General features: G+C 44.6%; 1 protein-coding gene across 20 annotated transcripts in view; it reads left to right on the forward strand.

Annotated features, from left to right (window-relative positions):
* Window positions 1–15,012, forward strand: part of MAPK8IP3 (mitogen-activated protein kinase 8 interacting protein 3) — a 73,037-nt gene extending 58,025 nt beyond the window's left edge. For 17 of the 20 annotated variants that reach the window (XM_031050227.2, XM_031050230.2, XM_031050233.2 and 14 more), the window contains 14 exons: window positions 538–699; window positions 1,436–1,601; window positions 2,060–2,245; window positions 2,862–3,048; window positions 3,767–3,889; window positions 4,150–4,230; window positions 5,329–5,396; window positions 6,758–6,906; window positions 7,737–7,908; window positions 8,034–8,147; window positions 9,503–9,541; window positions 10,956–11,135; window positions 11,427–11,570; window positions 12,123–15,012. In XM_031050227.2, the coding sequence (XP_030906087.1) occupies window positions 538–699; window positions 1,436–1,601; window positions 2,060–2,245; window positions 2,862–3,048; window positions 3,767–3,889; window positions 4,150–4,230; window positions 5,329–5,396; window positions 6,758–6,906; window positions 7,737–7,908; window positions 8,034–8,147; window positions 9,503–9,541; window positions 10,956–11,135; window positions 11,427–11,570; window positions 12,123–12,244 (1,893 nt within the window). In that variant the 3' untranslated portion in view covers window positions 12,245–15,012. The remainder of the gene's footprint in view (window positions 1–537; window positions 700–1,435; window positions 1,602–2,059; window positions 2,246–2,861; window positions 3,049–3,766; window positions 3,890–4,149; window positions 4,231–5,328; window positions 5,397–6,757; window positions 6,907–7,736; window positions 7,909–8,033; window positions 8,148–9,502; window positions 9,542–10,955; window positions 11,136–11,426; window positions 11,571–12,122) is intronic. The other 3 variants (XM_031050236.2, XM_031050245.2, XM_031050246.2) reach the window with 1 other exon arrangement.
* Window positions 15,013–15,649: the final 637 nt, after the last annotated feature.

Genomic DNA, 15,649 nt, shown 5'->3' on the forward strand with positions numbered 1-15,649 from the left:
GGGTTTTAATGCTGTTTTGTTGTGGCTTCATTTTTTAATGTCTTAGTTCTGTAAATAGCTCTTTCAGCTCCGACAAACTTATTTTTGGGCAAAGGCATTTTGAGGAAGCAAAAGAGTGCAAGGGATGGGACGGGGACATGACTGCCCTGAATGTATTTCCTTAGCCAAGCAGTTGCTGTCACTTGTAGTTAAGCAGTCACACTTTTCTTGTAGCCCAGGCTAGTAACATCTGCCATGCCCTGCTTGCTTTGCTACAATGGTTTTAGGCACCTGATTTATTATATTTATTTTCTTTAAATTTTGCATTTGCATCTCTGAAGAAAAAAAAAAGTGACTTTTGCTGGTTTACAGAAAGTTTTTATCTTGCTTCTGGTGAATTTGATGTCTTCTAATAGAGATCAACAAGATCTGTTATTTCCAGCTAAATATTTTAGATGTTTCACATGTGTCCACAGTTCTGTACAAAGGTGCCTGATTTTAATGAGACCCTGGAGCCTACATAATTCTTGGTTCAAGATTCCTGTTTCTGTTGCTTAGCTGTGGTGTGCAGCTGGAGTCAATCTCATGGGATGGAGACCTTTGGAGCAGGAGCCTGGCAATGGGCAGAAATTGGAACCTGGACGTGATCCCCTTACCTGTGATAGGGAAGTGGAAGGCGAGAATGACAAAAGTAACCATACGTCTCCTGAAAAGAAAAAGGTCAGAAAAAATAGATTTTTTCTTTTTTCTCCCTTCCAGTGTTTTCTCTCATTCCAGTCATGACATGCCCCATCTCTCAATGCCTTTGTATTAGGCTATATAGTGTTTTAACTTGTATTTTTGAGGCATCTTCTTGTAGGACAGCATTCTGGTGTTCTGGCTGTTCAGTAACTTTCTGTGTGATTTGGGATAAATTATCCAGGATAAAGTTCTCCAACTTTTGCTTTTGAAATGCCTTGGTTTTTAATATTCTTAAGTGTTTGGGATTTTTGTAAGAACCAAGCTAGAATTTGCAGGTGATAATACAGTGTTTTATCCTTTGTGGTTGTGGGCTTTTCTTCCCATGACTGTCTTATGCTGCTGCTATAGTCTTCTGAGACCAGCTTGCCTAAGTTGAGCGCATCTGAGCTCCATGGTATTCTGACTGAAGTGAATGTTCAGTTATACATGAGTAGACATCTCAGAAATTAATGGTAGACATCTCAGAAATTAATGGTCAGACTGCTTTAGCCCTAAGGAGCCAGATAGGCTCTTTGGCCAGTGTTCCAGATGCTAGTGCAGCAATGTGAATGAAATTTGCATAGGTCATATTGTTTATTTGCATCAGCTAGGAAGAAACTTGGCTCTTTGAAGCTGGCATTGTTGTATTTGCATGTCTGAATGTTGCCAAGCATTAATGCGCTCAGTCTGATTTGAGAGGAGCACTGATTCTGCCCATATATTTGTTCTCCTGAAGGCAAAGGAGCTCCATGAAATGGATGCCACATCCAGCCGTGTTTGGATCCTCACTAGTACACTGTCAACAAGTAAAGTTGTAATTATTGATGCCAATCAGCCTGGCACAGTGGTGGACCAGTTCACTGTCTGCAATGCTCATGTGCTCTGCATCTCTAGCATCCCTGGTAAGTGGGGCCCAGGCACTGGCTGTAGACTCACAGGATCACCTTCTCCACTGAGGAATGACAAATGTAGTGTCCTCACTTCAGAACTAACCCTTGTACTCTGCTGCATGTAATTTTCCCTCAAAACCATAATTCAGATCTTGCCTTCTTGTAGGACCTTCCATGGAGATCCTTCACTGTTCAGCATTTACTAAGTCATTATTTTGGCACATAAAGGATGGCTCCTTGGAGCAAGAGTGGGCCTTGCCCAGGTTTGGAAGGGCTCTGTAGCTGGCCTGGATGTTGATGCTAGGGTTGAGGGGATTCAGTATCAAATTGACTAATGCTTTAGTGCCTCTGTCCAGCAGTGAACCTAAAGGTCAGCATTTTCCATCCGAATGGGTACCTCAGGAGTACTGCTATATTTAAATTAGCAGTGACAGCTAGATTTATGGGAGAATCTGTTCTTTACCCTTCAGCGGCCAGTGAGAGTGATTATCCTCCAGGCGAGATCTTTCTGGAGGGAGATGTAAATCCTGAAGAGTCATCTGGAACAGATGGTGTCTTGGCAGGAATTACTCTGGTGGGCTGTGCAACCCGCTGCAACGTGCCACGAAGCAACTGTTCCTCGCGTGGTGACACACCTGTGCTGGACAAGGGACAGAGTGAGTTTTTGGACATAAAACTTAATAATAGTCCAGTTACAGCTAGTCCCGTGTGAGCTTACGGTCTTACAGCTGTATCATCCTGTCCTTCAGTTATCTACTTCAGAGGCCTTAAGAAGTTTCGTTATGTGGCACAGGAAGACTGAAGCCCCTTTTGGTACATTTCTCTTTAGAGCCCTTTTCTCTCAAATGGATCCCCATCCTGCAGCCCTGTGGTTGTCATATAGTGAAGTATTTTGGACAGGTCATGTATTTGCCCTCCTGCAGTTACTTCTCATTGCTTTCCCTGCTGAACCACTGTCTACTCATGAAGTCAGTTAGGATCATGAAAACCATAATGATGCCCTTGGTGACTCTATAGTGCAGTAGGCAGCCCTGCAGAACTGATGTTTTGCTAGTCACGGATTGTGCCTTATTTTAAAATAGCCTCTGTTCCCCATCCAAACGGGAAGCACTGGATGAGCTGCTGTGTGTGATGCAGGCATAGGGCTTGACTGAACTTGGAAGGATAAATTACAAAAGGAAGGATAAGTTACAAAATTGACAACCCGATTTCTGTATAGCTAACTTACCAGCTCATTCTCCAGAACATCTTACACTGTACTTCATCTTTTAGGTGAGGTGGCTGCTGTATGCAATGGGAAGATCAACCAGTCAGAGTCTACTGAGGAGGCAACAGAAGCTACAGAGGTACCAGAGAATGGTACAAGTGAGGCAGAGCCTGCTCAGGCCCGGCTGGGACCCCTCACAGAGCATGTGTTTACTGATCCTGTCCCTGCACAGGCACCTTTTAGGCAGAACGGGTAGGCAGCCTGGGGCCAAAGTGCCAATTCAGTTCTGTTTTCAGAAGCTTTTTGATAGATAAAGTATCAAACATTTTTCAGTTCTGTTCCCAAATAGTATTACAGATGGGATGATAAAGAAAGGAAATGAAAATAAACATGATTCAGCCTGCAGCAGGCTATGATAGCTTCTAAAGTACAAGTATTTGATCTCTCAGTACAAATTTAGACCTGCTGTTAAGACAGATCTTCTAAAGTACCTGTACACTAAATGTTCTTACTGATACAAGTGTAAAAATGATGATTGGTTTATTCTTGTAGTACCCCTAATGTGCTGTAAAGATAATGAAAAATGTTTGCCACCCAAAAATGAGTCTGGTGTGATGATCTGAGGAGCAAGGTCTTGGAAACAAATTGTTCCTAAATGACCAAGATTTTCTAGGTTGTTTTTGTTGAAGTTGGCAGTGAACAGAGAAAATATTGTTAAGATAATAGTACTGCCAAGCAGTTAAGTTCTATGGATTTTGAAGTACTTGCTATTTGTACTGGTGGGGAAAAAAGGAAGGTTTGCAAATTCAGAGATTTCAGAATCAAAGAACTAGAAAACACTGAAGAGAAGGAAGGGATTTGTGTATATAAGGGCCATTATCTGCTTGTGAGTGCCAGACTGTAAGTGTAGATGGGCATTCTGTGTATTGCTGCTACTAAAGCCTCTAACAATGTTCTTTTGCTTCTTCAGGGAGAATAAGCACCTGAAGACAGAGTCAAGCACAGCACTGCCAGATCAGGAGTTGAATGGAGATGCTGCTGGGACTTGCACCAGTGCTGCCCCCACCATGTGGCTGGGAGCACAGAATGGATGGTAGGTTCCTCTTGGGCTGGCAGATCTCTGTCATTTCTTTACTCTGGGCATCTCTTCCCATCTTCACACATCTTTAATTCACTTCTTGTTTCTGGAGTAGGTTTTCATTGCTCATTGTTGTTCTGAGCCCTCAGCTCAATGCAGGCACAGGGATTTAACCTCACTTTCTTACCTAACCTCCACCTTTTCTACCAGAAAAAAATGACTCGAGTCTAGTTGGGCTGTGCTGCTAACTCTCCCCAATTTGTCCTTTCTCACAGGCTTTATGTGCACTCGGCTGTATCCAACTGGAAGAAGTGTCTGCACTCAATAAAGCTGAAGGACTCTGTACTAAGTCTAGTGTAAGTGTGCCTGCCAAGGAACCCTGAGGGAGAAGGTTCAGTGTCTAAGCAATATTTCAGATAGTGCTAAGAGCTCTTTTTCAGTTATCTTTTAATTTGCTCTTCAAGTGCATTGGTTTGTGAGGAAAATTTCCCTAGGTTTTTGTTATTGGAAAGCCTCATACTGAGCTGTTTTCCTACTCAACTGCAAACCTGACCCGATTCAGTGAAGAAGGTACTAAATTAGCTTAGCAACATCAGGAGGAAATAAGTGGCAAAGAGAGGCAAAATTTCACGAGGGTGTAAATTAGGTGGCGTTTGTTGAAGTTGATGGAATTTGTAGTATGAAGAAGAAGGTAACCTCAATAGTAAATCTATGGTTTACCTTACTATGACCCTTGGCCCTTGCAGGATGTTCCTGCAAGTGCTAAACTGAATGGGAATTGTAGAGAGAACATAGTGTGTGTGTATCACAGAATCATAGAATGGTTATGGTTGGAAAGGACCTTGGGATCATCCAGTTCCAACCTCACTGCCATGGGTCGGGACACCTCCCACTAGACCAGGTTGCTCAAGGCATTGCCCAGCCTGGCACTGAACAGTGCCAGGGATGGAATGTTCACAACTTCCTTGGGCAGCCTGTGCCAGTGCCTCATCACTCTCACAGAAAAAATTTCTTCATTATATTTAACCTAAATTCCCCGTTTAAGTTTGAACCCATTGCCCCTTGTCGTATCACTGCAGTCTCTGATGAAGAGTCCCTCTCCAGCATCTTTGTAGGTCCCCTTCAGATACTGGAAGGCAGCTGTGAGGTTTCCATGCAGCCTTTTCTTCTCCAGCCTGAACAGCCTCAAGTTTCTCAGCTCCCTGATCATCTTTGTGGCCTTGTCTGGACTTGCTCCATGTCTTTTTTACGTTGCCTCAGCAGCTCCATATCTTTCTTATGTTGGGCACACCAGGACTGCACACAGTATTCCAAGCGGGGTCTCACGAAATCGGAGTAGAGGGGGTAGAAGTGCCTCCTTCCACCTGCTGGTACTGCTTCTTTGGTGGATGTCCAAAAGGGTTTGTTAGTTTCTTACTTCTACAGTCAAAGTATTTACTTTTCTGTGATTTCAGGCATGTGAAAGGGAGGGTCCTTGTTGCTCTGGCAGATGGAACACTAGCCATATTCCACCGGGGAGAAGGTAAGAAATAATGTATTAAGATTAAAACAAGCTTGCCTGAAAGTGTAGCAGTGCATTAAGTGCTGCTCTGAATTGGGAAGGAGGAGTGCTGTCTTGCCAAACATGGTTAAAATGCACAACTCCTACACACATGTATTACTAATCCTAAAACATCTACACCATTTCCTGAGCTTTTCTGAACAAAAATATGCGTATGTGCTGTGTAGCACATGCAGAGCAAATGCAGCACTTCCAGGAATACACATGCTGTGTAGTTGTTTGAGGTGTGCTTGGGTGTAAGTGTAATACACATGGACCACATCAGTGTTACTGTGCTTTCACAAAACAGCTGTAACAGGGCATGCACAGGGAGCTCCACACAGCTCAGGCTGTACCTGAGCATATCATCTGTGCAGTTGATCTGCCTGATCAAACAGAGAAGTTGGACTCTGTAAGGACAGGAATTGATCACTATGTACACAGCAAGCAGAGCTGGGATTTGCTGGAAATCTGGAAATCCGTAACAAGTGGCATCTTTGCATTACACTTCGATAGTTTTTCTTGTTGCAAAAAAGAGATGTCCAAGTAATTGTGCTCTTCACTTTTATAGGTTTTGTTTCACTATGACTCAAGCAGTTTCTGAGCTGTATTCATACCTTTTTAGGTATGAAGACAGCACGTGGGAATTTGCTAACTCTGACTAATGTTTGCATAGTAAAAACTTAGTTATTCATTGAGTAGCCGTTTATATAGGAAACTGAAATACAGAGATTCTCTGTTTTGTGCAGTCTGAATTTTGATTCAGCCTTATTGTGAGTTCAAGCCTGACCATTGACGTACAAAAATTGTTCTCATCAGAAGCAGGATAAAGCTTCACAATGCAGAGGCCATCTGTCTGTGAAGGACACAGTATCTGCCTAGTTAGCTAGAAAATAAGCCTGAGAGATGGGATATCTAATTCTGTATTCTGGATTTGACACTTTGAAGGAATTATGTGTGATATGAGGAATCCTTACTGCAAGGACTGCATTGTCCATTTCCTTTAAAGTTTCTGCATAGTCTTGTTAGGCTGTCTTTCCTCTTCCTCTACTGTTTTTGTTGTACTTGTTAGAGAAGCCTGTTCACTTCGTTACAATAAAAGGATGTTTAATTTATCCTGATTTGGAAAGCTTTCAGCCCACCAAACTAAGCATTATTGTCCTGAAAGTACAAGGCTGGCTCAAAGTAGTAGCATAGATTCATGGGAGTTCACAGACATAAGCAAAATATGCATTTGAGTGTTATTAGGCCTGTATATTTAGGTACATGTGGAAGGGTAGAGTTATTGTATGCTGACATGTCATGAAGGAGATACATATTTCCACTCTTGTTTTTCATCTTAGATGGTCAGTGGGATCTCAGTAATTACCACCTAATGGACCTTGGTCACACTCACCATTCCATCCGTTGCATGGCTGTTGTTTATGATAGAGTCTGGTGTGGCTACAAGAATAAAATCCATGTTATCCAGCCTAAGACAATGCAGATTGAGGTAAGAGAGCAAATGGGTGTATATGCATGCACATGCTTATGTTGTATGTATTCTTATAGCTATTTTCTGCTGAGTGTATGGAAGCGCAGAACCTTTGTATTGTCACTGCTGACTGTAGGACCCAAACTATCAGTCGGGGTCATGTTATGATCCACTCTGCCAGAAGGGTATTTATTCCTTCCTCCCTTTCCAGAACTTAAATCTTCAGGTAAGTCTAAACTGATCACTTTCTTTGTCTTTACTAGTGAGTCTGTGAGGCCACATACTGTACAAATGTATGTGCATGCCTTCCAATTACCTTTCATACATGGTCTAAGACTTCTCTATCTGTAGGGATTGTGGCAGAAAGCAAGCCGCGGTGATCCCATGTGCCTAAAGAAAAATTATGTTTAGAGCCTTTTGGTTGAAATTAAAACCAATTGTACCACCTGGTTTTGGTATGAGGCTATTTGACAGTGCTTGGAGTAATTCTAATCAAAGGGAGAAGTTCTGAATCTGAAGTTTGTATCAGTGAGCCAAGGCATTTTGATCTGTGGGATTTATATTGGAGTTGTGTGTTTTCCTTTTCTGCCAAGGACATTGAAAGCTCTTGGTTTCTAAATGTTCTTGCTCCTGAAGTAGCCTGCAAAGACCGTAATCTCTGCAGAGTCACTCAAGTGAGGTATTTTCTGTATACTGTAGTGAACTTCTGAGGTCGGCTGGCATTACCACATTTTCACCAAGAGCTTTGAAGCCCAAACAAGTGATCTCAGTTGAAGAAAATGCAGTATACATGTAGATAATTGCAAACATTTTGTGAACTCACATTGTTCATCTGCTTGGCATTTCAGAAATCCTTTGATGCCCACCCTCGGCGGGAGAGTCAGGTGAGACAACTGGCGTGGATTGGAGATGGAGTATGGGTTTCCATCCGCCTGGATTCCACCCTGAGGCTTTACCATGCCCACAGCCATCAGCATCTGCAAGATGTTGATATTGAGCCTTATGTCAGCAAGATGCTAGGTGAGGCAGTAGGAACTGTGAGTAAATGATCTGTTGCTGACTAAGATCAGAGAGAAATCAAAATTCACAAGCAGACCTTGCCCAAAGTCATAACTGACTCTCTGCTTCTTATTCATGCTTACAAGGCACTGGAAAGCTGGGCTTTTCGTTCGTGCGGATTACAGCCCTGCTTATCGCTGGCAACCGCCTCTGGGTAGGGACAGGGAATGGTGTCGTCATCTCCATTCCACTGACTGAGAGTAAGTACCATCGACTGCAAACACTTCTGCCCCCACTCCCCCTCTCCCCCCCAAAAAAAAAAAAAAGCGCATTTATTTGTGCAGCATGGAGGATGGCTCTGGCATACAATGCTTTCCAGACATTCTTACTCTGAACCTGACACATCTTTGAGCAGTGTTCAGAGAAAAGAGTCCTGAGTATGAGAAACCCTGAACTTGGCTTAACTCTTTCTTACAAAGGAATGGAGTGTTCAGCTGAGTGGATTTAACTTGTTTAAAACCAAACAGGTATTTATTACTGCCCCTTTCAGTGCAGTTGAAGCCGTTTCCTTCCTGAGGGACCAGTGACATCTCTACCATCTGTACAATTGTCTTTTTTGAGTGTGACCCTGACAGCATAGACTCACGCGAACTGATTCTGTAGCTTCTGGAAAGCAGGAGAAACAAAGCTTTGGGAATTGTAGGAAGTCTCCAAAAGGAGGCCACAGTATGAGACATCACAAGGAAGAATTTTATTTTGGCATAGACATCTAAACATCTCCATAATAGTATTTCCCAGAAACTGACCTTAGAATAGCTTAATTTGGTCAAATTAGAGCTCAGATTTATCAGTCAAGTAGAAATCAGTATGCCAACAGTGGCAGTTAATTGGTGCATCTCTGGAGCTGGAAGTTTAGTTGATACTGTTAGTAATCCTATTCTGTACCTATCATCTTATTTTGAAGATCTGTGCCAGTTTATAATGGGGGACTAGGATTTGCTTTCAACAGAAAGCAGCCAAGTTTACATTGCTTGCCACTGCTCGCAAGAAATCTGAGAAGCAAATAGCTCATACACAAAAAGAGGAGCAAACCTGTTGCAATATTCCTGGAGGTCAGGGTTGAGATGGTCTCCTCTAAGGCTGTTGGAGCTGGATATGCCTGGGGCTGACACTAGTGACACAGTCATCTCTGCATTGCAATTTTGGTCTCATTTCTGAATCCCTGTTTTAAAGCCCATTCTTGCTTGGGCCTGCTCTCCTAATTCTGGATTAAGCTTGTTCTCTGCTGTAAGCCAGTGGCATCATTTTTTGGTGTTTCTGTAAAAATGTGGTAAGCAGTAAGGTTTCCCTGGAAATTTTAGCATTGGATCCTTGTGACCATAGTCTCTCTCCCATCTCAGATATTAGATTCATCCTTGTAAGGTAAGAGCAGACTGAGCAAGAACCGTGTTGGTATGAACTATTCCGACTCTTTAGCTTCTGTTGTGATTTCTCTAGGTTTTATACGTTTCTGTTGCTCCCTAAATTTTCTCCCAGTAATCACCATTTTCTTCTCTCTTGTCCTGCCTGTCTATTCCCATGCCCTTCTGTGTCCCCACTCCTTGCCTGTGCCTAGCTGTAGTCCTCCACCGAGGCCAACTCCTTGGGCTCCGGGGTAAGTCCATCGCCTCCTTCCTTCAGCTTTCACTCCTTTTGCACCCATTCACCCTCCCATTTGCTTTCCCACCCTTCCGTTCTGCTACTCAGCTCTCTCCATTCATTTTTCCTCATCACTCTTTTGTTTTTAGTTGCATCTGAGTAAAGCAACCAGAGACAGTAATGAAAATATCCTCATTTGCCATGGCTAAAATAATTTTCATCCATCTCATCAGCTGATATGTGGGTTGTTTTTTTTTTTTAGTTAGGAGTACTTTATTCTTCATCTGCAGTTCTCTTGTTGTGGTAGGCTAGGTTTGAGATGGGGACTTTAAATGTTCATTCACAGGATTCCAGGAAGCAGGGAAGTCCAAGGAAGACCTTGAACTGTTCTTCCAAGGTCTTCCTTGGTCATCCTTGGCTTTCTAAGGATGTGTCTCAATAGTTCCAGGACAATGGCAGTAGGTGCTGTGACAAAAGTCACCTAACTGAAATGTAGCCCAAGCCAAATAGAGAACTATGGATAACTAAACAACCAATCAAGTTCTTTCATGGAAATTGAAAGCCTGATCTTAGTATTGCTTCTGTTTTACTGATGGGGGTGCATGCAGAAGGAAAAGTATTTCCCAATCCTGAGCTCTGAGCAGTGGTATCTGTTCTTGCTGAGTGAAAGCATTCACATTCTCACAGGCTGGATGCAGGCCCTTGAGCCCACCTTGAAATCCTTGGAAACTGTGGATGGTGAGCATCTTTCAAATGTTCACTGCTTGAGTAGCTGATCTTCTGGTGTCACGGCTAAATCAAGGCTAAAGAAGGACCTTATTCCACTGCTGTGATATTTACTGGGCTGAGAGGCCTTCACCAGATCCAGAGACTGCCTTCAGCACCCTGTGTGCTTGGGGCTTGGCATGAGCAAAGTACTTGACTTGGAAACCAAGCAACTTCACCTATCTAGAAAATAGCAGAAATTCTCCTCCAGGTGCCCTTAGTGTCTCCTGCATACAGTGAACACCTTTGGATACCATTCCAGGTGTGAAAGACCAAGGTAGATCCTAGGACAGCGCATCATTTCTGTAGGCTGGACAGGATTGCTGGTGGTGAAGAAGCTTTTGCTGAGACAGGTCAGAGACCTTGTTTAGCTTGCCCTAGGATTACTCTTGTCCAGCACCTCCAGGGATTAATACCTCCTTCGAAGCTAAATACTATATTTGATGAGAAAATGTCGTTATCATTGGTTGTTAATCAGCCTAAGAGAGAGGGACTACATAGTTTAGTGGTATCTCCTTCATCACATCCTTTGTGCAAGATCTTTAAAGAGACCTGTGTGTTCAAAGGTTTTTCTTCATGGCTCACAAGTTTTCTCTTTGACCAAGCACCTTCTGTAAATGGAACTCAAAGCCTTTGCTGACAGTATTCCTCCTCGCTGTCCCCAGCCAACAAGACCTCACCAACCTCTGGAGAGGGGAGCCGCTCTGGTGGGGTCATCCATGTGTACGGTGATGACAACAGTGACAAATCTGCCAGCAGTTTTATTCCCTACTGCTCCATGGCTCAGGCACAACTCTGTTTCCATGGCCACCGGGATGCTGTCAAGTTCTTCGTCTCTGTGCCTGGTAAGGATCAGTCCTTGTGAGGTTCTTGTCCTGCTGTCCATTCTGCAGCAGGGGCTTGATCTGATCTGCAAACACCCATCCATGCATTCCTAGCACTCGCAGGTCACTGTGACTCAGTGTTTAAACACTGTGGATTAGAGTTTGAACTACAGTGTTTAAACTGTCTTTAAACTGCAGTGGCTTCCAGTTCCACCAGCAGAAGGAACTGGCCTGCCCAGTTGTGTTCATGTGTGTGTGTGAACTGCACAGGGGCTGAGAAGAGGCACTGACAGCACCTCTGTCCTCTCCCAGGCAATGTCCTAGCAACCCTGAATGGGAGTGTGCTGGACAGCCCTTCGGAGAACCCCAGCACAGCAGCCACAGAGACTGAGGGGCAGAAGCTGAAGAACGTCCTTGTGCTGAGCGGAGGGGAAGGGTATATAGATTTCCGGATCGGTGAGTGCCTGTGATGGAAGGGATCTGGGACAGGAGGGGTGTGCAGGGCAGAGAGGAATTGGGGCGGTGGCAATTGAGATCTGAAAAGCACTGATCTCTGTCTCCTGCCTCTGGCTGTGAAGGCAGATAGTGAGCATTTTCTTTGCAGAACCTGAGACTGCCAAACCCTGTACCTTTCTGTGCCTGCCATGCCACAGAGTCTGTTTATGTCCCTGGAAATTAAAAAAGATCTGTGCTACTGGCTCCGAACATTGCTGCTGCACTGTGGTCACCTATGCTGCTTGAGGGTGCTTGGTGTTACAAACATTGGCTTCCCTGAAAGGAATTCCCTGCTGCTGGAGATTGCCTGTTCTATCCATGCAGTCCTGCTTCAGAAAAGCACCATGTTGCTATAAATGTTTTCCAGGCATAAAGGAAGATCTCAGCTCATGTTGTCTGTTGTCAGGCTGCCAAGATTGTATCAGGGGTATTGGTCTCTTTGGAAGTATTCCAGAGCACTGCAATACAGGATTTTCTTTCTTGCCTTTTTTACTCTCTCTTTTCTCTCTTCAGGGGATGGAGAAGATGATGAGACAGAAGAGAATGCAGGAGACACCACCCAGGTGAAGCCAGTACTTTCTAAGGCTGAAAGGAGCCACATTATTGTGTGGCAAGTATCATACATCCCTGAGTGAGAATTTCTCCTTTCCTACCAATGTAAGTGTCCCTCCTCCCGCCTGAATGCCAAGATGTACATACAGAACGCCTGCATTATCCTACTGCTGGAAACCAACCCCAGACAACTGCAACAGCTCCTGCCTCGGACTGTGACCCCTTTCTAACCTCTGAACTTGCAGCTTTCATCTTGGGCCCTTGCACTTTCTGCGTGGTTGGGTTATTGTTCTGCTCTGGAGCTGGCATGTACAAGGAGAGAAATGACAGTGCATTGATAAAGTGAGGCTGGAGCTAGAACTGTGCGAAGCCTTTGCCCAGTGCACAGGAGCTGGCAGCTGATGGTGGTGGGTCAGATTCTCCGGCAGATTATCTCACTTCCACCTGCATGAGAAAAATGTGCATCCCCTGCCAAAGCAGCGGTGGTGAATCACAACTGCTACAGCATCCTCACAGAAATCCTTTCTAGTTCACCAGTGGACTCTTCACCTTATCTACCCTTAAGCACAGAATAATGTCCCACAGACTGAGAGCAGGCAGGTCTAAGAAGCTCTCAATAGAACAGAGTGTCAGGGCTTGGGCAGCACTTCTGCTCTTTGGCTGGAGAAGGCAGCAGTGCCATTACTGTGGGGAATGCATCCTCCAGATTTGCAGGTAGAGTCTCCCTTTGCTGCTGTTGTAGCAGCAGTCATGTGCTGGCTGACTGCATGTGTCTGGAGAAGATTGGTTGTAGTCTCAGATGGGATATGAGGGATGGTGGAGGCTACAGAGCCTTTGGAAACTAGTAGTAAAGGGGTACTGGAACCTTGCTTTTTTAAGAGCAGAAAAGGCAGCAATACTTTTAACTCCCCCTTCCAGAAATGCCAGGTAGAGAAGAAACTTTGAGTTCTTTCTCAAAGGTTCAGGAGAAAGTTATCTCTGCATAGCATTTGTTGGCTTTTAAAGTACAAATGAGGGCAGATGATGTTTTTCTGCTGTGGATTATGCATTAACACATTGAGGCTACCTGGACTCACAAGACTGTGTCCCAGTCACAGGAACTGTCTGTTTTCCTTCAGACTATGGCTGTCAGTTAGGAAAGACATTGTAGGTGCAGTTAAGGTATAAAAAGGCTGTGTATCACCTGAGGTCACGCAGAGAAAGGAGCTGAGGCCAGATCTCCCAACCTCTTAGCTAACATCATGAGCATTGAATTTATGACTAAGTAGTTTGAAAAGCTGGAAATTTCTGACTCCCAAAAAGAATTGACAACCCTTGAGAAAAAGTCCTGCTGGCCTTCATTGTGTGAGCAGTGCTGGGGGATTGCAATTAATGTGTCCTGCTTACAAGAGAAGCAGCAAAAAATGGGGCTGGGGAGAGTGGTTCTGAGATCCCGGTACAGAACATGGCCACTTCAGATGTAGAGGCCATGGTTTGTCCTCCCTTTCTGACCGTGGAAACAGTCCTGTCTTCACAAGAACAAGTTCTTTTTCCTTTGAATGCTCCCTTCTGGATGTGCAGGACTAGACTGAGTAGCAATTGTTAGCAATGGATTTGGAAGCCTCTGGTGGTCATCTTGTTTGTTCTCTGAGCTGTGTAGCAGTTGAGGGTTCATGGGGATGTCCGTGTGCCGGTGTGATGGTATGGGAACAGCAAGGGGAAGCCTCCATCTCCTTGAAGGCTCTTGCCCGTGTCCTGTGCTTTTTGTCACAGACCAGGCTGCCCCCAAGGCTGGTGGTCTAAAGCTACTCATGTGCCGCAGGTATAGTATTCCCAGGGGAAGCTCTGACATGTGGCATCTGTTTCGATGCAGCAGCACTGAAATGATTTTTGAATCCAAAGTTCAGAAAAGGCTGAAGCCCACATTTCCGCTGTAAGGAGGCAAGAGGGACATCGCTGGAGATGCCACCAGAGTAGAGCCCCATCGATGCCTGTGACATGCACCCACACCGAGGTGGAACACAGCTGGACAGTGTCCTCTGGCAATTGGCACACTGGGCTCTGTGGCTGGCATGCGGTGACGGGATGCTTGGAGCCACCACCTGCATGTGCACCACCTTTCACCAGGGACATGTCAGAGTGGCACTGCTGACAGTGCCAGGCCTCATTCACTTCCCCAGAATGCTTTCTGGTAGGAATTGCTCTGGATCACAACAGAGTGTATTGATGTTAACAAGATCAACATTCAGAGCACAGATTCCACAGACGTAACAGTTGATCAGTTAGGGCCAGGTAGAGTTTAGGATTTGGGCATACTGAAGAAGAGAGGATAAAAGCCCTAGAAGGGCTCAGTTTGTTGGCTCTGTCCACTCTATAGAGAAATAGAGAATTGCAGTGTTCTTACCTCTTACTTTTTGTTCTCTATCTGGTTTTAGCAGTTAAAGTGACAGTACGTGGTTTCCTGTCAGCCCTGGGCCCTGCCAGCATTAAGGAAACCCATCTCAGGCCTCTGCCAACAGGTTTCTTTCCAGCACAGTGCAGAAGCACATGTCCAAGAGGGGCAGCTAGAGCTGAGTAGAATCAGTCTCTGCTGTCAGCTTCTGGAGGCATTTGGTGGCTGCTGTCAGCAAGGTGGTAACTGACTGGCTTCAACACACTTCCCTGTCATATCTCCACTGTGATGTATGTAAAGTATCTTGTATGTTACAAAAGGATTTTAAAAAGTGTCTTAAGGCCTGTAAACTCCGCTCTTTGGTCTGAAGATGGCATTCTGTAAAGAGACTACTGTATGAATATGTTCCCATGCTTTGTCCCCTACGCTATGAAACAATAATCCATATCTGTTCTGTATGTAATAAACGTGTTAACATCAGCAAATGTGGGACATCTTTCCTGTAGAGGCACTGGGAGTTCTGCTCAGTGTTTAATAGTTGGAGGACACTTAAAAGGATGGGAATGGCAGCTCAGATATTCACCATTAAGCATTTTAGTGGCAAGGAATGAGGTGTGGATTGCTCACCAGGTTGGAGCAGAAGGTCCTGCAAGCCACAGGTGCAGCCTCTATCTTCCAGTGTCAGAAGCAAAGGGGAAAGAAGACAACGGTTCTGCTGTCCTGGTGTATCCCCTTCAGGTGAGCTGCAAGGGTTAACACATCAGGCTCAGCTTTCAACACTCAATTTACCAGTGTCTTATGTCAGTACCAGGTGGTACTGACACAGGTATGAGTGATGTTCAGTATGCAGGAAGCGGGCTCCTTTTAGTCCCAGCAGCACTTACACACATTCATATTTGTAGGACTGCATTAATTTAATATGTACAGCTATTAATTCAGTGGCTGTACATGGCAATGAGGGAGCCACATCCTCATGCCCCACCAGGATTCCTGAGGTGAGCCACCTCTATGTTTCCAGGCCAGGTAAAGTACTACAGGCACTGCTCCAGAGGTAATGGAAGCACCACTACAATGAGGTTTGGAAATAGGCCCTAGGACCCATCCTGCACCCCTGGGT

Source organism: Melopsittacus undulatus, chromosome 8 (genome assembly GCF_012275295.1).
Source record: "Melopsittacus undulatus isolate bMelUnd1 chromosome 8, bMelUnd1.mat.Z, whole genome shotgun sequence".
Lineage (NCBI taxonomy): Eukaryota > Metazoa > Chordata > Aves > Psittaciformes > Psittaculidae > Melopsittacus > Melopsittacus undulatus.